Below are 23927 nucleotides of genomic sequence, written 5' to 3'. Positions count from 1 at the left end.
AAAAAATCGTCGTAGGACTTTGCCTGACGCAGTTTCGACAACAGAACCCATATCGTCGGGTTAGGCCCATAGGCGACGAAAAATACCCCTTAGCGGACGATTTTGAGACGTTGTCTATCAGAACTTTTCTTGTAGTGTTGATGCTTGCCGTCCATTGGTGATAATGGACATGTGAAGATGTACATCTATGGAGCTTTCCCGTCATGGTGTATGGGGGAGCATTTGTGAGTCTTCACGAAGCAACGATGATCAAGTTGAGGCATACCGGCTTGTATGGAGCTTGAAGAGCTATCATCAAGATCAAGCGGATGCGCAAGGCAAAGGTATGGCTTTGCTAGGTTTTCCTTTTACCGGTCTCAAGGTGGTTGATGGGAGATCGGATTATAGGATAGATAGCCGCACTATTAAGAGGGGCTTTCGGTTGGGTAACTTGATCACATCGTCTTAGGGAGCTCAATCCTTTGCATACTTTGCATATCCTTATTGCTTCTTGGTGTTTCTATGTGTAAGGTTCTTGAGCTTGTTGCTAGCTTTACAACAAGCCCAAGTTCATCGAAAACGGAGTTCGCATGCATCTTCTATTGCGTTTTCGAGGTTGGGTGATTTTATCGGTTATTCATGATATAAGGTTCTACCTTTTATATTCATGATAAAATCTCCTCCTACAGATTCTTGTGTTTTCACTTTCCATAGGATAGCATTTGTTCTTATCTCTCAAACAAAATTGGTTTCATTCGAATCGGAGTTCGGGAGCATTTGTTATTAAAGAAAAGGTAAAAGAAGAAAAAGAAAAGGGCACGGGCCAGCCGGCCGACCGGCCTAGCCACCGGCCCACCCGGTCCACAACCGGCGCCAACCGGACCGGGCCGGGCGCCGGCTCACCCGGCCGAAACCGGCTCGGCCGCTCCTCCGGCCCGTGTGCCGGCCACCGACCGGCCCGCCCGGTGCAGGCCCCGGCCGGACCGGCCACACCGCCGGCCGGGCCTCACCGCCCCGCAGCCCACCCGCGGCTCGCCCTCCCGGCCCGCCCGCGCGTCACCGGGCCGCCGGCGCCCACGCGGCCTGCTCGCCCGAGCGCCGCTCGCTCGGCCGGGCCGCCTCCCCCGCGCGTCCCTTGCTCGCCCGCCGCTCCGCACGCTGCCTTGCCCGCCCGGCCGGTGGGCCGGTCCGACCGGGCTGCACGCCGGCCTGTCCGGCTCGCTGCTCCGGTCGGCCGGCTCGGTGGCCGCCTGGGCCGACTGCCTGCCCGTTTTTTTTTTGTCTTTTTTCCCCAACAGTTTTATTTGCTCCCATGCTATAAATAGCTCTTCTTCCACCTTGAGCTAGTCACTTCTTCCCTTTCTCTCACCTCCATTGTTGCATTTGAAGAAGTTGCTCTCTCTCTTGTCCCCCCCCCCCCCATGATTCTTGCTCATTCTTGAGGGATCTAAGAGAGGAGATCTAGATCTACACTTCCACCAAACCATTTCTTCTCTAAGTGAGGGGAACTCTTGGGATCTAGATCTTGGAGTCTTTTGTTGACTTTACCCATTGTTCTTCCTCTCCAATCTCATCCTAGCATTTGTTGTTTGGGTGGGATTTGAGAGTGAAGGACTTGAACACCTCTAGTGTTCTTGTTTTGCATCATTGCATAGTGTTGAGCTCTCCATCATGATTAGTTCGAGTGAGAGACCGTGAGCTTTTTACTCTTGGAGGGAGACCTCCTAGTTGGCTTGGTGATTGGTGCTCCGGTGATCTCTTCAAGAAGATTGTGAAGAGGCCCGAGCTTCTCCTTCGTGGAGCTTGTGAAGTGGTTGTGGAGCTTGTCATCTCCGGAGCGGAGGAAAAGCTAACCATAAGGAAAGGGCCATTATCCTTCGTGGGTGTGGTTCGGAGAATAGGGTGAGCCTTCGTGGCGCGGGGAATCCTTCGTGGACCTCCACCCCTCCAAACGTGACGTACCTTCTTGCAAAGGAAGGGAACACGGGAATACATCCTCGTCTCCGCGTGTCTCGGTTATTTCTATACCCGAGCTCTCTTTCCTTGTGACAGCCATCGTGCTTGAAGTTCATATATCTTGCTATCACTTGTGCTACATATATCTTGTGCCTATCTTGCTTAGCTCTAGTTGTTATTGTTACACTTAGTTGAGCTTAGCATATCTAGGGTTTGTGCTTGTAAACTAAACGATAGTTTAATTCCGCATTCTTACAAGACAAATCCGCAAGAGTTTGTAATTGCCTATTCACCCCCCCCCCCCGCCCCTTTAGGCGACATCTCGATCTTTCAATGGGTCACTTTGGTGTGAAGAAGACGGAGGATGTACTTGCTGCACACTTCTTTTGGCCACGTATGCGTCGAGATGTTGAGAGATTTGTGGCACGCTGCACTACATGTCAAAAAGCTAAGTCTCGACTTAATCCACATGGTTTATATATGCCTCTTCCTCGTTCCTAGTGTACCTTGGGAGGATATTTCTATGGATTTCGTTTTGGGTTTGCCTCGTACACAAAGGGGAGGGATAGTATCTTTGTTGTTGTGGATAGGTTTTCTAAGATGGCACACTTTATTCCATGTCACAAAACTGATGATGCTACACATGTTGCTGATTTGTTCTTTCGCGAAATTGTGCGTTTACATGGTGTGCCAAATACTATTGTTTCGATCGTGATACTAAATTTCTTAGCCACTTTTGGAGATGTTTATGGGCTAAGTTGGGGACTAAATTGCTGTTTAGTACTACATGTCATCCCCAAACTGATGGACAAACTGAAGTAGTAAATAGAACATTGTATACTATGATGCGGGCTGTTTTGAAGAAGAACTTAAAATTGTGGGAAGAATGTTTACCTCATATTGAATTTGCTTACAATCGTTCGCTGCATTCTACCACTAAGATGTGCCCTTTTGAGATTGTGTATGGTTTTGTACCACGTGCATCTATTGATTTGTTGCCTTTACCATCTTCGGTGCAAAATGATTTGGATGCTACACAACGTGCTGAATTGATATTAAAATTGCATGAGACTACTAAAGACAACATAGAATGCATGAATGCTAAGTATAAAATTGCTGGGGATAGAGGAAGAAAGCATGTTGTGTTTGATGTTGGTGATCTTGTTTGGTTGCATTTGCGCAAAGATCGTTTTCCTGCATTGCGCAAGTCTAAGTTAATGCCCCGTGCCACTGGTCCTTTTAAGGTGTTAGAGAAAATAAATGATAATGCATATAAACTTGAGCTTTCGAGAATTGGGTCCGGTAAGTCCTACATTTAACATTGCAGATTTGAAGCCTTACTTTGGTGAAGAAGATGAGCTTGCGTCGAGGACGACTTCAATTCAAGAAGGGGGCATGATGAGGACATCCCATCTATTGATACAACCGCTGTACCTACAGCCCACACAAATACAAGGACCAATCACTCGAGCTCGTGCCAAACAACTTAACTATCGTGTACTTTCGTTTCTTGGAACTATTCCTCATATACATGAGAATATGATGCTGCCTAAATCAGATATGATTGTTACTCTTAGGAATGATGGACCTAGCATGGATGAGGAGGACAAGCATTGGAGCATGATCACACATGGAGGAGATGTCAGCAAGCACTTGAGGATTGAAGATGACGCCACAAGTGGAGATTTCAGAACTTTGAAGCCACCATAAGAAGAGATGAAGACATGGACGAAATATAGAGTTCTCCACTTCATAATTTCGTCCATAGCATAATATGGTGCTGCGTCACCTTTAGTTTTGGGCCAGGCCCATGTCATTTTCGCTGGAATTAAATCAGCCACTTTTTAGAGTCCGTATTGAAGGGGAAAAGGCCTTCTAGGGTTTGGTTCGGCCACCACATGTATGGCTGGCCGAAACCCCACCTTTTCCTCCTTTAAATACCCCCATAGCCGTCACGTTTAGACTCGGATTTTGATTAGATTAAAAGTTAGCCATTGCTGCAACTCTCGTGTACTTCTTTTGAGGCCAACGCCCAGAACAAGACCGACTATTCGGAATCCCACCTTTTCAATAATGCTTTCATCTATATCCGCAATACTTCTATTGCATTATTAGTTCTTACTTGTTCTCGATTTCGGTAGGAATTAAGACCCTCGGCCGGTCAGGCTGATCGTGCATCCGCAAGATCAGTAACTCCCGGAGATTGTCCTAGCGATTGCATTGGCTCACGAGCTTTGCACGTGTAGTCGGATCATCAAGCACGAACTCCACCAACAAATCGACGCTATCATACTCTCATCGAAAGATCGGCCACCTTTGCCCTATCAGAGTGCTCTCAGAGTTTTCATGTGTGGGTGTGTGTGTGTTTTTCTGATTATTTCTCTTCCCATGTAATCCCCCGTGTACTCCGGTTCACTTGAACCTATCTTGTAGAGGTTGCAAAATCTCATAGGCAAATATGAATGAAAAAATATTCAGGTGGGGATTTATTCCCCCTTGTGACCATTCAACAAAAAAAGCATCTATTTATGTAGATAAATTTGTGACTTCGTTCTAAAATAAGTGTCACAACTTTAATTAGATATGGATGTACCTATAAATAAAATAAGTGTCACAACTTTAATTAGATATGGATGTACCTATAAATAAAATGCATCTAGATACATCTATATCTAGGTAAATTTATGATACTTATTTTAGAATGAAGGTAGCAACAGATACGACAGAAATGTTAATGTTCTATTGAGAAGAGCAATGTCCTCCTTCTCTGTGTAATTTGCACAGGGTTTCGATGCTCCAGCTTGGCGGCAACAACCTCATCGAAAGCCTCCTCCTCCACCTCTTCTATCTCCTCTCCCTCCCGGCTTCATACACTTAGTAAATGATGGGTAGTGGGTAACTTTCGATATCTACACCGCTCGACTCTACCATGTTCACCAACGATGCCGACCCACCGCGCGAGCGCACGAACGAAACTCGGGTGGTTTATTGAAAGTTTCGCGCAACACAGATCCGAGAAAGCAGAAATTGCTCGACGATGGAACCAGGTAGAGGAGTCGCAAGCCCCCCCCCCCCATTTTATTCCCCCCTGTGACCATTCAACAAAAAATGCATCTATTTATGTAGATAAATTTGTGACTTCGTTCTAAAATAAGTGTCACAACTTTAATTAGATATGGATGTACCTATAAATAAAATGCATCTAGATACATCTATATCTAGGTAAATTTATGATACTTATTTTAGAATGAAGGTAGCAACAGATACGACAGAAATGTTAATGTTCTATTAAGAAAGTTACTGGTAACGTAAACTTAATGTTCTATTGAGAAGAGCAATGTCCTCCTTCTCTGTGTAATTTGCACAGGGTTTCGATGCTCCAGCTTGGGGCAACAACCTCATCGAACGCCTCCTCCTCCACCTCTTCTATCTCCTCTCCCTCCCGGCTTCATACACTTAGTAAATGATGGGTAGTGGGTAACTTTCGATATCTACACCGCTCGACTCTACCATGTTCACCAACGATGCCGGCCCACCGCGCGAACTGCACGGACGAAACTCGGGTGGTTTATTGAAAGTTTCGCGCAACACAGATCCGAGAAAGCAAAAATTGCTCGACGAGGGAACCAGGTAGGGGAGTCGCAAGCCCCCCCCCCCATTTTATTCCCCCCTTTGCCCATTCAACAAAAAATGCATCTATTTATGTAGATAAATTTGTGACTTCGTTCTAAAATAAGTGTCACAACTTTAATTAGATATGGATGTACCTATAAATAAAATAAGTGTCACAACTTTAATTAGATATGGATGTACCTATAAATAAAATGCATCTAGATACATCTATATCTAGGTAAATTTATGATACTTATTTTAGAATGAAGGTAGCAACAGATACGACTGAAATGTTAATGTTCTATTAAGAAAGTTACTGGTAACGTAAACTTAATGTTCTATTGAGAAGAGCAATGTCCTCCTTCTCTGTGTAATTTGCACAGGGTTTCGATGCTCCAGCTTGGCGGCAACAACCTCATCGAACGCCTCCTCCTCCACCTCTTCTATCTCCTCTCCCTTCCGGCTTCATACACTTAGTAAATGATGGGTAGTGGGTAACTTTCGATATCTACACCGCTCGACTCTACCATGTTCACCAACGATGCCGACCCACCGCGCGAACTGCACGAACGAAACTCGGGTGGTTTATTGAAAGTTTCGCGCAACACAGATCCGAGAAAGCAGAAATTGCTCGACGATGGAACCAGGTAGAGGAGTCGCAAGCCCCCCCCCGCGCCTTTGACTTCTGCCGCACCCAGGCTGCGGAGTGGAGGAAGCACCAGCAGGCACTATCTCTTCCGCTCTGGTGCAGCATCGTGGGCGGCAAAGAGGAGGAAGTATGCAGCGAAGTGAATCGCTCTACCCAAAATTCAGTATATGCAGCTTTTCGCGAGCTGGTGGGAGTTTGCTTCTTTTTTTTTTTTGGATCCCACGTTTTTCTTGTATATGCTTGGGACATTTTTTCGGCCCGATACTATATTGACGGTTATTTTCCGAGTTTCGGCCAGATGGGAGCTAGAGATGCTCTAGACAACCTTCACAAAGTCGGGATAGGTCTGCTACTATGTTTGGCGCCCAGGCTCTTGAACCCATAGGCTCGAGCAGGATGGGGCCGCGGTTTGCCCCTAGCTGCCAAACGTATTTCTCATTAAGTGTGATAACCAGTGAGATACCTAATATGCTGCGCGCAAGAAAACGTCGTGAAAGATGGGCGAAATTAGGCAGGTGATTATGATGAAAATTCTATTCAAAGAGTTATGGTTGATACAGGGAAAATGTCAATGTGACACTCCTAGATGTATTCCTAACTGTTATCCTCTTAGCTTTGGTTGGGACTTGGGAGCATAATGCTCAACTGTTAGGGCTCGTTCGTTTAATCCCCCAGGAGCAGGGATTGGTGTGGATTAAGGCCGATCTTGGTTTACTCCCAGGCAATTTTAGCCCAGCAAATCCCGTGCATCTTACACTAACTTGGTCTGGAAAAAAATTATCTCCACCGATGCAAAGCGAAGGAGCGAGCACGGCTGAATCAAACTTGTATCCTGGCTTAGAGCATCTCCAACAGCCGCACAAAAAATCAGCGCGCTAAAATTCATTTCGACCGCGCTGTAAACTGATAGCGCGCGCACCGCTGAAAGTTGCCCCGCCGGATGCGGTATTTTGCGGCGCGTGTTCGGGCGCTAAAAGTGATCCTCCGCTGGACGCTCCATTATGGCTAGTTTGATCGTTTTTGTTCGAAATATAAATCAAACAAGAAAAATTACGAAATATATTAAAAGTTTGACATTACAGCGACATTTTATTTAAACTACACTAAGTCTACTCCCAGTCCCAGTCCAAGTCCGACGAGTGGCTGCTCGGAGTAGTGTCGAACACCGGCGTAGTAGTCCACTCGAAGGAGGAGGAGGAGGAGGAGGGGATGATCGTCGATGGCTCGGCGCCGTTTTTCTTCTCCTCCACCCTCTTCGCCCTCCTCACCGCCTTCTCCGCCCTCTCCACCTTCCTCGCCGCCAACTCCGCCCGGCGCGACGCCTCCATCGCGGCGACGTCCTCCAGGATCTGCCGCGCCCACTCGAGGCGGAGACGCTCGTCCTGCTCCGCAATGCGGAGGCGCTGCTCGAGCTCGCGGGCGCGCCGTTGCTGCTCGCGCGTGATGGTCGGCGACGGCGGCGCGAGTTGCTCCGCCTGCTCCCGCGTCCACACGTCGTGGAAGTTCATATGGCGGCGGGAGCGGCCGAGCCGCCAGGCGACAGCGTCGTAGGCGCGCGCCGCCTCGTGCGCAGTGTCGAAGGTCCCGAGGCGGATGCGCTCCTCGCCGGAGCGGATCTCGGTGTCGAAGCGGCCGCTTGGCCGCAACCGAACGCCGATGTAGCCGGAGGCGGAGCGGCGGCGCGGAGGCATGCTGTCGCGGGGGCGGAGCGGCAGCACGGGCGCGACGTGGGAGGCAGAGCGGCGAGAGGAGGGAGGCGGAGGCGGAGCGAGACGCGGGGGGAGAATAAAACTTCCGGACTTGGCGTCGCGCCCGCGTTGCGTTTATAGCGCGTGCGCCAACCAAAGCGGCAATTTTCCCGCGCGGGATAGCGCAAAAGCAGCAAAAAAAATAGCGCGCGCCCCTTTTTCGCTCATCTGCTGGAGCTTCGCGCGGGGCGCCCACGCACGCCAAACTGGCGGTTTTTTTTATCGTGCATTCTGCCGCGCCTGTTGGAGATGCTCTTAAGCGAATGACTAAAATATACGTGGGAATGTGGAGGAGGGATTGACAAGGTTCCGTGGGGCTTGGGTGGAAGGACTGGATCAACCCAATCCAAGGCTGGATTAGATCCAAAGCTGGATTCAATCCCATCAAAACGAACAAGACCTTAGGGGTAAAAAGCTGATGCAGGATGCAAGAGACATAATCACGGAGCAACTGAACATAAGTGCACACAATAGCACCAGACTGACAAGTTCGTCGCCTAAGCACTTGCATGCAATAAAGGTCAAAGGCTCGTAAGGTCTTCTATATACAGAATATACACAGTTCTTTCTTCTCGATCCTCCAAGTACAACTGACATCTTTTTCTAGGCAACTATCTGTTGCTTGCTAACCGCTGGTAGAGGGATAAAAACAGGATAGTAGGTGTTCAGTTCGAGATGCTCCAGGATCCGTTGCGCGGCCGACAGGTAAGAGGAATGGCCATCAACAAGCTCAGTAACATCAACCTGCAAAAAATGTACAAAAAGTTATGTACGAGACTGCTGAACCTAAAGTGTCGGTGATCAAGAAGGTTACATTTTCGACACCAGGAACATCAACCGCCTGTATTCCAGCCAATCCTTGGGTGAGTAGACTGCATGGGTGAATTAGTAAGTCATAGAAAAGATGGCGACCCTAAATGTTCCAGTGATGATCATCAAGTCTAAAACCTCTGCGAGGGAGTATAAATTATAAGAAAAAGAACACTGTTTTATACCTTGCACGAAAAGTGACACCGAGAATCCAGTCATCTTTGGAGTACACATTCACAAATCTTCCAGCAACCATCTGCAGTGAGGTAGGGGCACATCAATGTCATGCAAACAGCGTGGCAAGTTTAAGATGCTTGAATGTGGCACGCATGCAGCTTCATGTCATGATGTTTCTGTTCACAGGATGGTACCTTCCTAGCAGGCTCCCACTGCTCGCCTTTCACGGAAACTGGTGCACCTAGGAGTACAACCCTCTCGACGAGTCCTTCTGTTTCCACGAAAACGAGTGAGTAAAGCTGCAGCGAACTATAAAGATAAAGGAGATAGTCACACAAAACATACCATTATCACTTGATAAAGCAAGCTCCTGCAAACATTTGAATATGACACGCGCCCCTAGTGAAAACCCAACAAGGGTGACAGGCCTGGGAGGTTATTAGTATCAGCAGGAAATATAATCAGAGAAACTAAGTGCACTAAATAAATGAGTTACAGGTGGAATTACCTGTTCCCTTGCGATCCCTTCATAAGAACTTCAGCAAGCATTTTTCCTGCCTTATCTGATCTGAAAGACCACAATAGATTAATTAAGTTAACAAATTGCTTTGATGAACAAAAAGCGCTGCAACCTATATGTTGAGTGTGTATGTATAATAATGTGATATAACATCATAGATTTAAATACACATTCTCACAATACAAATCAAGAAAAAATAAGCAGTACTACTGCAAAATCGGTGGGCATTGCACGCAATGGATACTACTGGAGTTTGCAGGTACCTGTCTATAGCAACGGACCATTTGCTATCAATAAAATCCGTAGCTGCAAGCAGAGTAGCGGGCCATGCAAATGCTGCAAGAAAGCCACTTAAAACTGTTCTCATCGCTCCTTGCTTCATTAATTCCAGAGCAAGTCCTGCACCAACAAATATACATGTTAACTAAAGTAATTTGCAACCGTGCAAACAAGATGTACGAATCTGCAAATATTACTTGATGTTAACCAATCTTGTATTGCTGTACTCACTGCAATTATATGCTTAGACTCCCATTGAAGAATATACCTGCATTCGTTAGTCCATACTGTATTTAGCTTTTAAGCATGTGGATGGAAGACTGCAGTTATGGTCTGGAAAAGTAGTCAAAAAACATTTTAGACCTTTCTAGGTTATCCTTCCATCCTTCCCAAGGCCTAATGTAGTCCTCCTCGTCAAAAGCAAATCCAGAAACCAAGATGCCAACCGCAAGACGCTGAAAGGGTGAATGACATTTACAGAGACCAAATCAGATTGATTACTAAAAGGATTGGTGGCATTCTAGTGACATGGAATTTGCTGTGACATCACAAAGAGATGAAGAACTCACACCCTGATTATGGTTTTCACCAATCGGTTTGAACTCAAACTCTTTTACACTCCCAATCCTTCTGGCCATTTTGGTGCCCGTCAAGCCAGCTCCAGCAGCTGATTTACAAAGATCATTCCAAAGTTATAAGTAACTAAGTAGAATATTTCCACACAATTATTCTTGTTGATCCATTCCATCTCTCGTGAACAAGTGAAACTTTACGTGGCATAGCATGATAACAGTTTAGCATGACCAAGAAAAGGCTCAAAAAATAACATCACCACAAGGGTGCGGACAGGACATTTAGACGTACCCCCAAATGATGCAGCCACTGCCACAGAGCCAGCAACAGATCCAGCAGCAGTAGCCATAGCAGCAAATCCACTAGCTCCTATAACAGGCATCAGTGTGCCGAGCGTTGGAGCAAGAGCACCAAATCCAGCAGCAATTGCTGGAGCAGCTAAACCTGTTATGTACAATAGAGAATATGAGCCATCTGGAGTAGTGTGTGCAACAGAAACTACTCAAGATTTTTAGTGTGCCAACATAATTTCCATATAACTCTTTCCTACCCCCAGTAATAGCCAGTAATGCTCCCCCAGTCAACGCAGCTGCACCAATGATTCCTCCACGCTTCCATTTCGCCCATTTGCTTTTGGGCGACGCGTTTTCTCCCGACTGTTCTTGCTCTTTTGCTGCTGCCATAGCAGAGCACGCAACCATTACCTCGATGGCTTCCTACAATATATACCAGAATGGCCGATCACAAAACTATGTAACACAGCCTGAAGACACAAAACTATGTTTGATGATCTCAGAATGCAGTTTCGTGAAACTCTGCTGCATGCCTGCATTTTGAAAGAACAGATTGTACAAACCATTTTGATCCACTTGACATCAAGCCATGTTGCCAGTAACCGAAGAGCGACCCGATGCCGAGCGTCGTAGCCCTTCCTGAAGCGAGATGACTTCCTGTCCTCTTCCTCTTGCGACACGGGTTTATCAGCCACACAAGCAGAGAGAAGCACAAACAGCAACGACATCTTCCGGTGATCGGTGGCAGGAACGTCGTCCAGGGACAGCTTATCGACTCCCAGCAAGTCCTCGGGAGAGCCTCCCGCCGGGGATTCGGCCGTACCGGAACTAGTAGAGGGACCTTGGTCACCCTCTTTGGTTGATTCCTCCTCTACATGATCACTTCTCAAACTCATCGCCATCACGTCGACTCCTTTGGCCAACGCGTGCTCCTGGTCGGATCTGTCCGAAGAGCTCTCGACGTCTTCTTCGAAGATCATCCTTAGGAACTACAAAATGGAAGTGAAATGAGATGCTGAGAAGCACAATTGGGGATAAACAGAGCTATGTGTTCAGAGCTTAATCCCAAATCCCACAGCGTGGAATCGCCAAATGAGCCCACTGGCTGAAATGTAAATCGAACCGAGGGGGCGAGCACAGGATAGGATGGAAGCCGGTGGGAGGGTGGTGACTCGTACCGCGCCGATGTGGTGCTTGGCCTCCGGCGACGCCGCCGTCTCCTCCAGCCCCGCCCACGCCGCGGGGTTGATCTCCAGGAACCTGGCAGACGGCGATCCCCAAACCACGAGTAGGTGAAACGGAAGCGTTCGTGTCAGAATTGACAACTGCAGTCAAATTAATGTGGGGGGCTGGCGAACCTGAAGACGGGGCGGAGGAGGCCGCGGGAGTCGTGCGTCCAGAGCCCCGCATCGTCGGCGGCGTCCTCCCCGCTGCCTCCGGAGCTGCCGCTGCTCCCGCCGCTGGCGCTGCTGGCGCGCTCGTCGTCTGCGGCGGGGGAAGGGGCGCCGAGGAGGACCGACTGGTGGATCTGCGCCTGGCGGAGCGCGAGCGCCAGCAGGGCCCCCGCCGCGTACCGCTGCGTCGGCGTCAGCAGCGCCGCCGCCATGGGTGGGGTGGGGTGCGGCGGGAGTAGCTCGCGTGCAGGAGTTGGTAGCTCGCTGGGGTCTGGAGGGGAGGGTGGCGTCCGCTCCGAGGAAGAAGGTGATGCGGACCTTGGGCTGGTCGCCTTCGCGTCGCGTCGCGTGGCCGGCGCCGCCGCGCCGGTGGGGTTTTATATGTTTGCGCCGGTCAAATTTCGGGGAGGTTTCAACTTCGGTCGACCTGACACGGCACGGACCCTTTTGCCGTTAAAAGCTGCTACTACTTCAGCTTCGCATGAAAATGATACACTACAGCATGTCTAGGAGCTTCTGTAAAAGTGCAAATCGAAAAACTCAAATTCAGTGCTTTAAAAACATGTTTACGGGTTAAAAATTGGCTGGTGCAGACACTGTAAATTAAAACTGAAACGAAATATTCGGAAAGTCATCGTCTTCTTCACGAGAACTATCCACATTGTTGCCTAGGTCTCCCCGCGCGGCCGCCACCCGCGCCCCTGGCTGGGCCTCCCACGCACAAGAGCCCACAGCCCATGTCCCAGCACCCGCCATCTAGCTAGCAAGCTTAATCGGAATAGTAGCACCATCCAGCTAGCTAGCTAGATAGGCTCAAAAAAAAAAAAAAAAGCTAGCTAGCTAGATATGAAATCAATTGGATATTTGTGAATCAAGTGGGAGATGATTAGCACCAAATAGTTAGAGCTAGCTAGCTCCCATCTAAGACTACCTTAGGTGCGTCGCGCCACTCGCCAGAATCTGCACGTGTACGCATTCGCTGTGCTGCTTGCGTGCACCGTGCCGCCGCTCACCGGAATTAGTCTATATCGAGAAGATTCGCCGGGAATTGACATAAGCATGGTTGGAATTGGAGCAGACTCACAGGATGTTTGACCGGTGGTGCATAATTTTAGCAAAGCAGCCAGAAATCAGCGGCTGGAGGCGATTGTACGGACGACGGTGCTGGAGGAGCGGTGAGAAATCCGTTCAGTTTTGAGCATGTAAACCGTCTTTCGGTCTGTATTAATAGAGGTTGAGTGTGAAACTTTTTGGGCATCTGAACAAGTTTTTCGGGCCGCATCGAATTCAGTCTCTGTTCTGCGTCACTTTCGACCTGAACCCGTAAATCCACCAAAAAAAAAACGGTTTCGGCGTGATTTACGGGCTCTGTTAGAGATGCTCTTAGGTATCTTCAACAGCCTGACCCAAACTACATGTTTCTATTCGTTTAGGTTGATCCGTAGACTGGATGCGTCGCACGGTCCGCCGGTCCGGACAACGCGTGTTGACCAAATCATCTTGCATTTCATATCTCCATTGTTGCATACATATTAGCAGATTTGCTTGAAGCAAATAGAAACTTAAGTAAAAAAACATAATAAAAACATAGTTGAAACTGTATACTCTTCGTCTTGGCGTCGTCTAGTCGTCCTCGTCGGAGTGGTAGTGGCGGCGACACATGGAATCGTCGAAGACCTTGACGCTGAAGTCGTCGTGGTCGTCGTACTTGAAGACGACGAAGTGCCCGACATCGATGGCTTGCGAGCGGGCGAAGCGCCTCCAGCCATTATGGAGGAACATCTTGCCCTCGCCGTCGAACATCACCTCCACGGGCCACATGTCGGTCGCGCCACCGAACACACATAGGAGGAAACGGTGGGGCTCTTGCCCATCGACGATCGAGGCGAACCTCTGGGTCAGGCGTAGCCTATCCCAACTCATGCCATGGTGGATAGTCACGCCAAACTCGAAGTCTCACCCATGGGATAGGCTACATGAAGCCATGTAGTGGTTATGACTTCGAGTGAAACCCATTCACGTAAAATTTGCAATTCAAGGCTTAGTCCATTGTTCAAGTGTGAATGAATGTAGCTTCAGGTTTGATAAGTCTGAAACATATTTATAATTTTTTATGCTCCATGCTTGTTTTACACCAATTCCATTATGTTTTACATATACTTCGTTACACTTTTATACATTTTATGGCACTAACCTATTGATAAGATGCCATAGTGGCAGTTCCTGTTTTTTTGCTGTTTTTGGTTTCATAAAAGTTGTACAGGAAACATTCTCAGAATTGGACGGGACAAAAGCCGAAGTCAATATTTCTCCGTAATGAAGACAGAGACCGAAGGGGGAACGAAGAAGCACCAGGGGTGGCCAGGCCAACCCTAGGCGCGGCCCAAGCCCTGGCCGCGCCAAGGGGTGGTGTGGCCCCCCTAGGGCTCCACCGACCTCGCCCTTCCGCCTATTTATTCACGAGATTTTGGGAAAACACCAGAGACCAGATTCTCCATCCACGAAAAGTTCCGCCGCGGCCGCCACTGCAAAACCCATCTTGATGCGTGTAATTGACACGTCCGTTGGGAACCCCAAGAGGAAGGTGTGATGCGCACAGCGGCAAGTTTCCCTCAGTTAGAAACCAAGGTTTAATCGAACCAGTAGGAGTCAAGAAGCACGTTGAAGGTTGATGGCGGCGGGATGTAGTGCGGCGCAACACCGGAGATTCCGGCGCCAACGTGGAACCTGCACAACACAACCAAAGTACTTTGCCCCAACGAAACAGTGAGGTTGTCAATCTCACTGACTTGTCTGTAACAAAGGATTAACCGTATTGTGTGGAAGATGATTGTTTGCGAGAGAAAACGGTAAAACAAGTATTGGAGCAGATTTGTATTTCGAGTATAAAAGAATGGACCGGGGTCCACAGTTCACTAGAGGTGTCTCTCCCATAAGATAAAAGCATGTTGGGTGAACAAATTACGGTCGGGCAATTGACAAATAGAGAGGGCATAACAATGCACATACATGTCATGATAAGTACGGTGAGATTTAATTGGGCATTACGACAAAGTACATAGACCGCCATCCAAGCTGCATCTATGCCTAAAAAGTCCACCTTCGAGGTTATCATCCGAACCCATCCGGTATTAAGTTGCTAACAACGGACAATTGCATTAAGTATTGCGCGTAATGTAATCAATAACTACATCCTCGGACATAGCATCAATGTTTTATCCCTAGTGGCAACGACACATCCATAACCTTAGGGGTTTCGTCACTCCCGCAGTTCACGGAGACATGAACCCACTATCGAGCATAAATACTCCCTCTTGGAGTTACTAGCATCAACTTGGCCAGAGCCTCTACTAATAACGGAGAGCATGCAAGATCATAAACAACACATAGGTAATAACTTGATAATTAACATAACATGGTATTCTCTATCCATCGGATCCCGACAAACACAACATATAGCATTACAGATAGATGATCTTGATCATGTTAGGCAGCTCACAAGATCCAACAATGAAGCACAGTAAGGAGAAGACAACCATCTAGCTACTGCTATGGACTCATAGTCCAGGGGTGAACTACTCACTCATCACTCCGGAGGCGACCATGGCGGTGAAGAGTCCTCCGGGAGATGAATCCCCTCTCCGGCAGGGTGCCGGAGGAGATCTCCAGAATCCCCCGAGATGGGATTGGCGGCGGCGGCGTCTCAGTAAGATTTTCCGTATCGTGGTTTTTCGCATCGGGGGTTTCGCGAAGGAGGCTATAAGTAGGCGGAAGGGCAGAGTCGGAGGGCTGACGAGGGACCCACACCATAGGGCGGCGCGGGCCCCCCTCTGGCCGCGCGGCCCTATGGTGGCGGCGCCTCGTCGCCCCACTTCGTATCCCTTTCGGTCTTCGGAAGCTTCGTGGAAAAATAGGACCACGGGCGTTGATTTCGTCCAATTCCGAGAATATTTCGTTACTAGGATTTCGAAACCAAAAACGGCGAGAACAACGACAACTGGCTCTTCGGCATCTTGTTAATAGGTTAGTTCCGAGAAAATGCACGAATATGACATAAAGTGTGCATAAAACATGTAGATATCATCAATAATGTGGCATGGAACATAAGAAATTATCGATACGTTGGAGACGTATCGGCATCCCCAAGCTTAGTTACGCTCGTCCCGAGCGAGTAAAACGATAACAAAGATAATTTCGAAGTGACATGCCATCATAACCTTGATCATACTATTTGTAAACATATGTAATGAATGCAGCGATCAAGACAATGGTAATGACATGAGTAAACAAGTGAATCATAAAGCAAAGACTTTTCATGAATAGTACTTCAAGACAAGCATCAATAAGTCTTGCATAAGAGTTAACTCATAAAGCAATAAATTAAAGTAAAGGTATTGAAGCAACACAAAGGAAGATTAAGTTTCAGCGGTTGCTTTCAACTTGTAACATGTATATCTCATAGATAATTGTCAACATAGAGTAATATAACAAGTGCAATATGCAAGTATGTAAGAATCAATGCACGAGTTCACACAAGTGTTTGCTTCTTGAGGTGGAGAGAGATAGGTGAAGCTGACTCAACATAAAAGTAAAAAGAATGGTCCTTCAAAGAGGAAAGCATCGATTGCTATATTTGTGCTAGAGCTTTTATTTTGAAAACATGAAACAATTTTGTCAACGGTAGTAATAAAGCATATGAGTTATGTAAATTATATATTACAAGTTGCAAGCCTCATGCATAGTATACTAATAGTGCCCGCACCTTGTCCTAATTAGCTTGGACTACGGATCATCACAATGCACATGTTTTAACCAAGTGTCACAATGGGGTACCTCCATGCCGCCTGTACAAAGGTCTAAGGAGAAAGCTCGCATTTTGGATTTCTCGCTTTTGATTATTCTCAACTTAGACATCCATACCGGGACAACATGGACAACAGATAATGGACTCCTCTTTAATGCATAAGCATGTGGCAACAATTATTATTCTCATATGAGATTGAGGATATGTGTCCAAAACTGAAACTTCCACCATGAATCATGGCTTTAGTTAACGGCCCAATGCTCTTTCTCTAACAATATGCATGCTCCAACCATAAAAGTGGTAGATCTCTCTTACTTCAGACAAGACGGACATGCATAGCAACTCACATGATATTCAACAAAGAATAGTTGATGGCGTCCCCAGAAGCATGGTTATCGCACAACAAGCAACTTAATAAGAGATAAAATGCATAAGTACATATTCAATACCACAATAGTTTTTAAGCTATTTGTCCCATGAGCTATATATTGCAAAGGTGAATGATGGAATTTTAAAGGTAGCACTCAAGCAATTTACTTTGGAATGGCGGATAAATACCATGTAGTAGGTAGGTATGGTGGACACAAATGGCATAGTGGTTGGCTCAAGTATTTTGGATGCATGAGAAGTATTCCCTCTCGATACAAGGTTTAGGCTAGCAAGGTTATTTGAAACAAACACAAGGATGAACGGTACAGCAAAACTCACATAAAAGACATATTATAAACATTATAAGACTCTACACCGTCTTCCTTGTTGTTCAAAACTCAATACTAGATATTATCTAGACTCTAGAGAAACCAAATATGCAAACCAAATTAGCAAGCTCTAAGTGTTTCTTCATTAATGGGTGCAAAGTATATGATGCAAGAGCTTAAACATGAGCACAACAATTGCCAAGTATCAAATTATCCAAGACATTTTAGAGTTACTACATGTAGTATTTTCCAATTCCAACCATATAACAATTTAACGAAGAAGAAACTTCGCCATGAATACTATGAGTAGAGCCTAAGGACATACTTGTCCATATGCTACAGCGGAGCGTGTCTCTCTCCCACAAAGTGAATGCTAGGATCCATTTTATTCAAACAAAACAAAAACAAAAACAAACCGACGCTCCAAGCAAAGTGCATAAGATGTGACGGAATAAAAATATTTCAGGAGAGGAACCTGATAATGTTGTCGATGAAGAAGGGGATGCCTTGGGCATCCCCAAGCTTAGACGCTTGAGTCTTCTTAGAATTTGCAGGGGTGAACCACCGGGGCATCCCCAAGCTTAGAGCTTTCACTCTCCTTGATCATATTGTATCATACTCCTCTCTTGATCCTTGAAAACTTCCTCCACACCAAACTCGAAACAACTCATTAGAGGGTTAGTGCACAATAAAAATTAACATGTTCAGAGGTGACACAATCATTCTTAACACTTCTGGACATTGCATAAAGCTACTGGACATTAATGGATCAAAGAAATTCATCTAACATAGCAAAAGAGGCAATGCGAAATAAAAGGCAGAATCTGTCAAAACAGAACAGTCCGTAAAGATGGATTTTATTAGGGCACCAGACTTGCTCAAATGAAAATGCCCAAATTGAATGAAAGTTGCGTACATATCTTAGGATCACTCACATAAATTGGCTTAATTTTATGAGTTACCTACAGAGAATTAGACCCAGATTCGTGACAACAAAGAAATCTGTTTCTGCGCAGTAATCCAAATCTAGTATTTACTTTACTATCAAAGACTTTACTTGGCACAACAAAACATAAAACTAAGATAAGAAGAGGTTGCTACAGTAGTAAACAACTTCCAAGACTCAAATATAAAACAAAAATACTGTAGTAAAAACATGGGTTGTCTCCCATAAGCGCTTTTCTTTAACGCCTTTCAGCTAGGCGCAGAAAATATATATCAAGTAACATCAAAAGATGAAGCATCAACATCATAATTTGTTCTAATAATAGAATCATAAGGTAACTTCATTCTCTTTCTAGGGAAGTGTTCCATACCTTTCTTGAGAGGAAATTGATATTTAATATTACCTTCCTTCATATCAATAGTAGCACCAACGGTTCGAAGAAAAGGTCTTCCCAATATAATGGGGCAAGATGCATTGCATTCAATATCCAAGACAACAAAATCAACGGGGACAAGGTTATTGTTAACCATAATATGAACATCATCAACTTTCCCCAAAGGTTTCTTTTTAGCATTATCGGCGAGATTAACATCCAAATAACGAGTTTTTCAATGGTGGCAAGTCTAGCATATCATAGACTTTCTTAGGCATAACAGAAATACTTGCACCAAGATCACATAAAGCATTACAATCAAAATCTTTGACCCTCATTTTAATGATGGGCTCCCAACCATCCTCTAGCTTTCTAGGAATAGAAGTTTCAAGTTTTAGTTTCTCTTCTCTAGCTTTTATGAGAGCATTTGTAATATGTTTTGTGAAAGCCAAGTTTACAGCGCTAGCATTGGGACTCTTAGCAAGTTTTTGTAAGAACTTTATAACTTCAGAGATGTGGCAATCATCAAAATCTAAATCATTACAATCTAAAGCAATGGGATTATCATTCCCAAGGTTGGAAAAAATTTCAGCAGTTTTATCACAGGCAGTTTCTACAGTTTTAGCAGTTTCGGTTAATTTTGCGTGCTTTGCACTAGGAGTAGAAACATTGCCAACACCAATTATTGTATTATTGATAGTAGGAGGTGCAGCAACATGTGAATCATTAGCATTGCTAGTGGTGGTAATAGTCCAAACTTTAGCTACATTTTTCTCTTTAGCTAGTTTTTCATTTTCTTCTCTATCCCACCTAGCACGCAGTTCAGCCATTAATCTTATACTCTCGTTAATTCTAACTTGGATGGCATTTGCTGTAGTAACAATTTTATTTTCAATATCCCTATTAGGCATAACTTTCGATTTCAAAAGATCAACATCAGAGGCAAGACTATCAACCTTAGAAGCGAGAATATCAATTTTATTGAGCTTTTCCTCAACTGATTTGTTAAAAGCAGTTTGTGTACTAATAAATTCTTTAAGCATAGCTTCAAGTCCAGGGGGTGTATTCCTATTATTGTTGTAAGAATTCCCATAAGAATTAGCATAACCGTTACCATTATTATAAGGATATGGCCTATAGTTATTACTAGAATTGTTCCGATAAGCATTGTTGTTGACATTATTATTTTTAATGAAGTTCACATCAACATGTTCTTCTTGGGCAACCAATGAAGCTAACGGAACATTATTAGGATCAACATTAATCCTATCATTCACAAGCATAGACATAATAGCATCAACCTTATCATTCAAGGAAGAGGATTCTTCAACAGAATTTACCTTCTTACCTTGTGGAGCTCTTTCCGTGTGCCATTCAGAGTAATTAACCATCATATTATCAAGGAGCTTTGTTGCTTCACCAAGAGTGATGGACATAAAGGTACCTCCAGCAGCTGAATCCAATAAATTCCGCGAAGAAAAATTTAGTCCTGCATAGAAGGTTTGGATGATCATCCAAGTAGTCGGTCCATGGGTTGGGAAATTTTTAACCAAAGATTTCATTCTTTCCCAAGCTTGAGCAACATGTTCATTATCCAATTGTTTAAAATTCATTATGCTACTCCTCAAAGATATAATTTTAGCGGGGGGATAATATCTACCAATAAAAGCATCCTTGCATTTAGTCCGAGGAATCAATACTATTCTTAGGCAGAGATAGCAACCAATCTTTAGCTCTTCCTCTTAATGAGAAAGGAAACAATTTTAATTTAATAATGTCACCATCTACATCCTTATACTTTTGCATTTCACATAGTTCAACAAAATTATTAAGATGGGCAGCAGCATCATCAGAACTAACACCAGAAAATTGCTCTCGCATAACAAGATTCGATAAAGCGAGGTTTAATTTCAAAGAATTCTGCTGTAGTAGCGAGGTGGAGTAATAGGTGTGCATAAGAAATCATTATTATTTGTGCTAGTGAAGTCACACAACTTAGTATTTTCAGGGGTGGCCATTTTAGCAGTAGTAAATAAAGCAAACTAGATAAAGTAAATGCAAGTAACTAATTTTTTTGTGTTTTTGATATAGAGTGCAAGACAGTAAATAAAGTAAAGCTAGCAACTAATTTTTTTGTGTTTTGATATAATGCAGCAAACAAAGTAGTAAATAAAATAAAGCAAGACAAAAACAAAGTAAAGAGATTGAGAAGTGGAGACTCCCCTTGCAGCGTGTCTTGATCTCCCGACAACGGCGCCGGAAATTTGCTTGATGCGTGTAATTGACACGTCCGTTGGGAACCCCAAGAGGAAGGTGTGATGCGCACAGCAGACAAGTTTCCCTCGGTTAGAAACCAAGGTTTAATCGAACCGGTAGGAGTCAAGAAGCACGTTGAAGGTTGATGGCGGCGGGATGTAGTGCGGCGCAACACCGGAGATTCCGGCGCCAACGTGGAACCTGCACAACACAACCAAAGTACTTTGCCCCAACGAAACGAGTGAGGTTGTCAATCTCACCGGCTTGCTGTAACAAAGGATTAACCGTATTGTGTGGAAGATGATTGTTTGCAGAGAAAACGAGTAAAACAAGTATTGCGGCAGATTTGTATTTCGGTATAAAAGAATGGACCGGGGTCCACAGTTCACTAGAGGTGTCTCTCCCATAAGATAAAAGCATGTTGGGTGAACAAATTACGGTCGGGCAATTGACAAATAGAGAGGGCATAACAATGCACATACATGTCATGATAAGTATAGTGAGATTTAATTGGGCATTACGACAAAGTACATAGACCGCCATCCAACTGCATCTATGCCTAAAAATTCCACCTTCATGTTATCATCCGAACCCCCTCCAGTATTAAGTTGTTAACAACAGACAATTGCATTAAGTATTGCGCGTAATGTAATCAATAACTACATCCTCGGACATAGCATCAATGTTTTATCCCTAGTGGCAACGAGCACATCCATAACCTTAGGGGTTTCGTCACTCCCCAGATTCACGGAGACATGAACCCACTATCGAGCATAAATACTCCCTCTTGGAGTTACTAGCATCAACTTGGCCGAGCCTCTACTAATAACGGAGAGCATGCAAGATCATAAACAACACATAGGTAATAACTTGATAATTAACATAACATGGTATTCTCTATCCATCGGATCCCGACAAACACAACATATAGCATTACGAGATAGATGATCTTGATCATGTTAGGCAGCTCACAAGATCCAACAATGAAGCACAATGAGGAGAAGACAACCATCTAGCTATCGCTATGGACCCATAGTCCAGGGGTGAACTACTCACTCATCACTCCGGGAGGCGACCATGGCGGTGAAGAGTCCTCCGGGAGGTGAATCCCCTCTCCGGCGAGGTGCCGGAGGAGATCTCCGAATCCCCCGAGATGGGATTGGCGGCGGCGGCGTCTCAGTAAGGTTTTCCGTATCGTGGTTTTTCGCATCGGGGGTTTCGCGAAGGAGGCTATAAGTAGGCGGAAGGGCAGAGTCGGAGGGCTGACGAGGGACCCACATCATAGGGCGGCGCGGGCCCCCCTCTGGCGCCTCGTCGCCCCACTTCGTATCCCTTTCGGTCTTCTGGAAGCTTCGTGGCAAAATAGGACCCTGGGCGTTGATTTCGTCCAATTCCGAGAATATTTCCTTACTAGGATTTCTGAAACCAAAAACGACGAGAAAACAACAAGCTGGCTCTTCGGCATCTTGTTAATAGGTTAGTTCCAGAAAATGCACGAATATGACATAAAGTGTGCATAAAACATGTAGATATCATCAATAATGTGGCATGGAACATAAGAAATTATCGATACGTTGGAGACGTATCACATCTCGGGAGGGTTCTGAAGTTCTTCCCGACACTCTGCCGGAGGGGGAAATCATCGTCGGAAGCATCTACATCACCATGTCCGCCTCCGAAGTGATGCGTGAGTAGTTCATCCCTGGACTACGGGGCCATTGCAGTAGCTAGATGGTTGTCTTCTCCAATTTGTGCCTCATGTTTAGATCTTGTGAGCTGCCCTACATGATCAATATCATCTTTATGTAATGCTACATGTTGTGTTTGCTGGGATCCGATGAATTTTTTTTGAGGGAGTATTGTATACTATGTTGAGATCGATTATATATTCATGTCATATGTTATTTGTGATCTTGCATGCTCTCCGTTGCTAGTAGATAATCTGGCCAAGTAGATGCTTGTGACTCCAAGAGAGAGTATTTATGCTCGATAGTAGGTTCATGCCTCTAGTTTTTTTTGGGAGAGTGACAATAACTTCTAAGATTATAGATGTGTTATTGCTACTAGGGAGAAAATAACAATATTTTATCCGACGGTAATTCTATTGTTTGCATTACAAACAATGCTTAATGCAATTATCTGTTGCTTGCAACTTAATACTGGAAGGGGTTCGGACGATAACCAGAAGGTGGATATTTCGTTATAGACGAGTTAGATTACGGTCTATGTATTATGTTGTAATGCCCAAACAAATCTCTTAGTAATCATCTTGTCATGTATGGTTGATATTCTGTCAATTGATCAGCTGTAATTTGTTCACCCAGCATGTTATTTATCTTTATGGAGAGACACCTCTAGTGAAATGTGGACCCCGGTCCTTTCCTTTACACTGTTAAATTCAACCACTGCAATCCTGTTTTGTTTACTTTCCGCAAGCACTGTTCTCTTTAATTTTGCAAACATCTCCGTCCAATCGATACATTTAATCCTTTGTGTTTATCAATATCGGTGAGATTGACAACCTCACTGTAAGTTGGGGCAAAATATTTTGGTTGTGTTGTGTGCAGGTTCCACATTGTTGCTGACGCCGGTAGTGTGCCCTGCCACTAGTCAGCTAACAACACCTTCAGAAGTCACGCCTTTCTCCTACTGGTCGATTAAACCTTGGTTTCTTACTGAGGAAAAACTTGCTGTTGTGCTCATCATACCTTCCTCTTGGTGTTCCCCAACGGTGTGCAATCTGCGCTCATCAAGGTTCTAGGCAGAAGTTCAACTTAACAGTCTCTGCTGAAACACTGGTATATAAACAAGCATCGAGTTTAGGTAAATCTCTAAATGGGTATTTGAGATCTGGTGGTGG

General features: G+C 45.2%; 1 protein-coding gene across 1 annotated transcript; it reads right to left on the bottom strand.

Annotated features, from left to right (window-relative positions):
* Positions 1–8381: 8381 nt before the first annotated feature.
* Positions 8382–12358, bottom strand: LOC124694813 (transmembrane and coiled-coil domain-containing protein 4-like). Its single transcript, XM_047227754.1, has 15 exons — positions 11955–12358; positions 11775–11856; positions 11160–11585; positions 10854–11019; positions 10595–10747; positions 10300–10397; positions 10094–10185; positions 9928–9998; positions 9715–9850; positions 9440–9499; positions 9277–9359; positions 9126–9202; positions 8940–9010; positions 8759–8816; positions 8382–8688 (listed from the first exon to the last, which is right to left on the bottom strand). The coding sequence occupies exons 1-15, from the start codon at positions 12200–12202 to the stop codon at positions 8548–8550; spliced, it is 1962 nt and encodes a 653-aa protein (XP_047083710.1). The 5' UTR covers positions 12203–12358; the 3' UTR covers positions 8382–8547.
* Positions 12359–23927: the final 11569 nt, after the last annotated feature.

This window comes from Lolium rigidum, chromosome 3 (genome assembly GCF_022539505.1).
Source record: "Lolium rigidum isolate FL_2022 chromosome 3, APGP_CSIRO_Lrig_0.1, whole genome shotgun sequence".
Taxonomy (NCBI): domain Eukaryota; kingdom Viridiplantae; phylum Streptophyta; class Magnoliopsida; order Poales; family Poaceae; genus Lolium; species Lolium rigidum.
The sequence above is the reverse complement of the archived record's forward strand: the minus strand, read 5'-3'. Positions and strand labels throughout refer to the sequence as shown.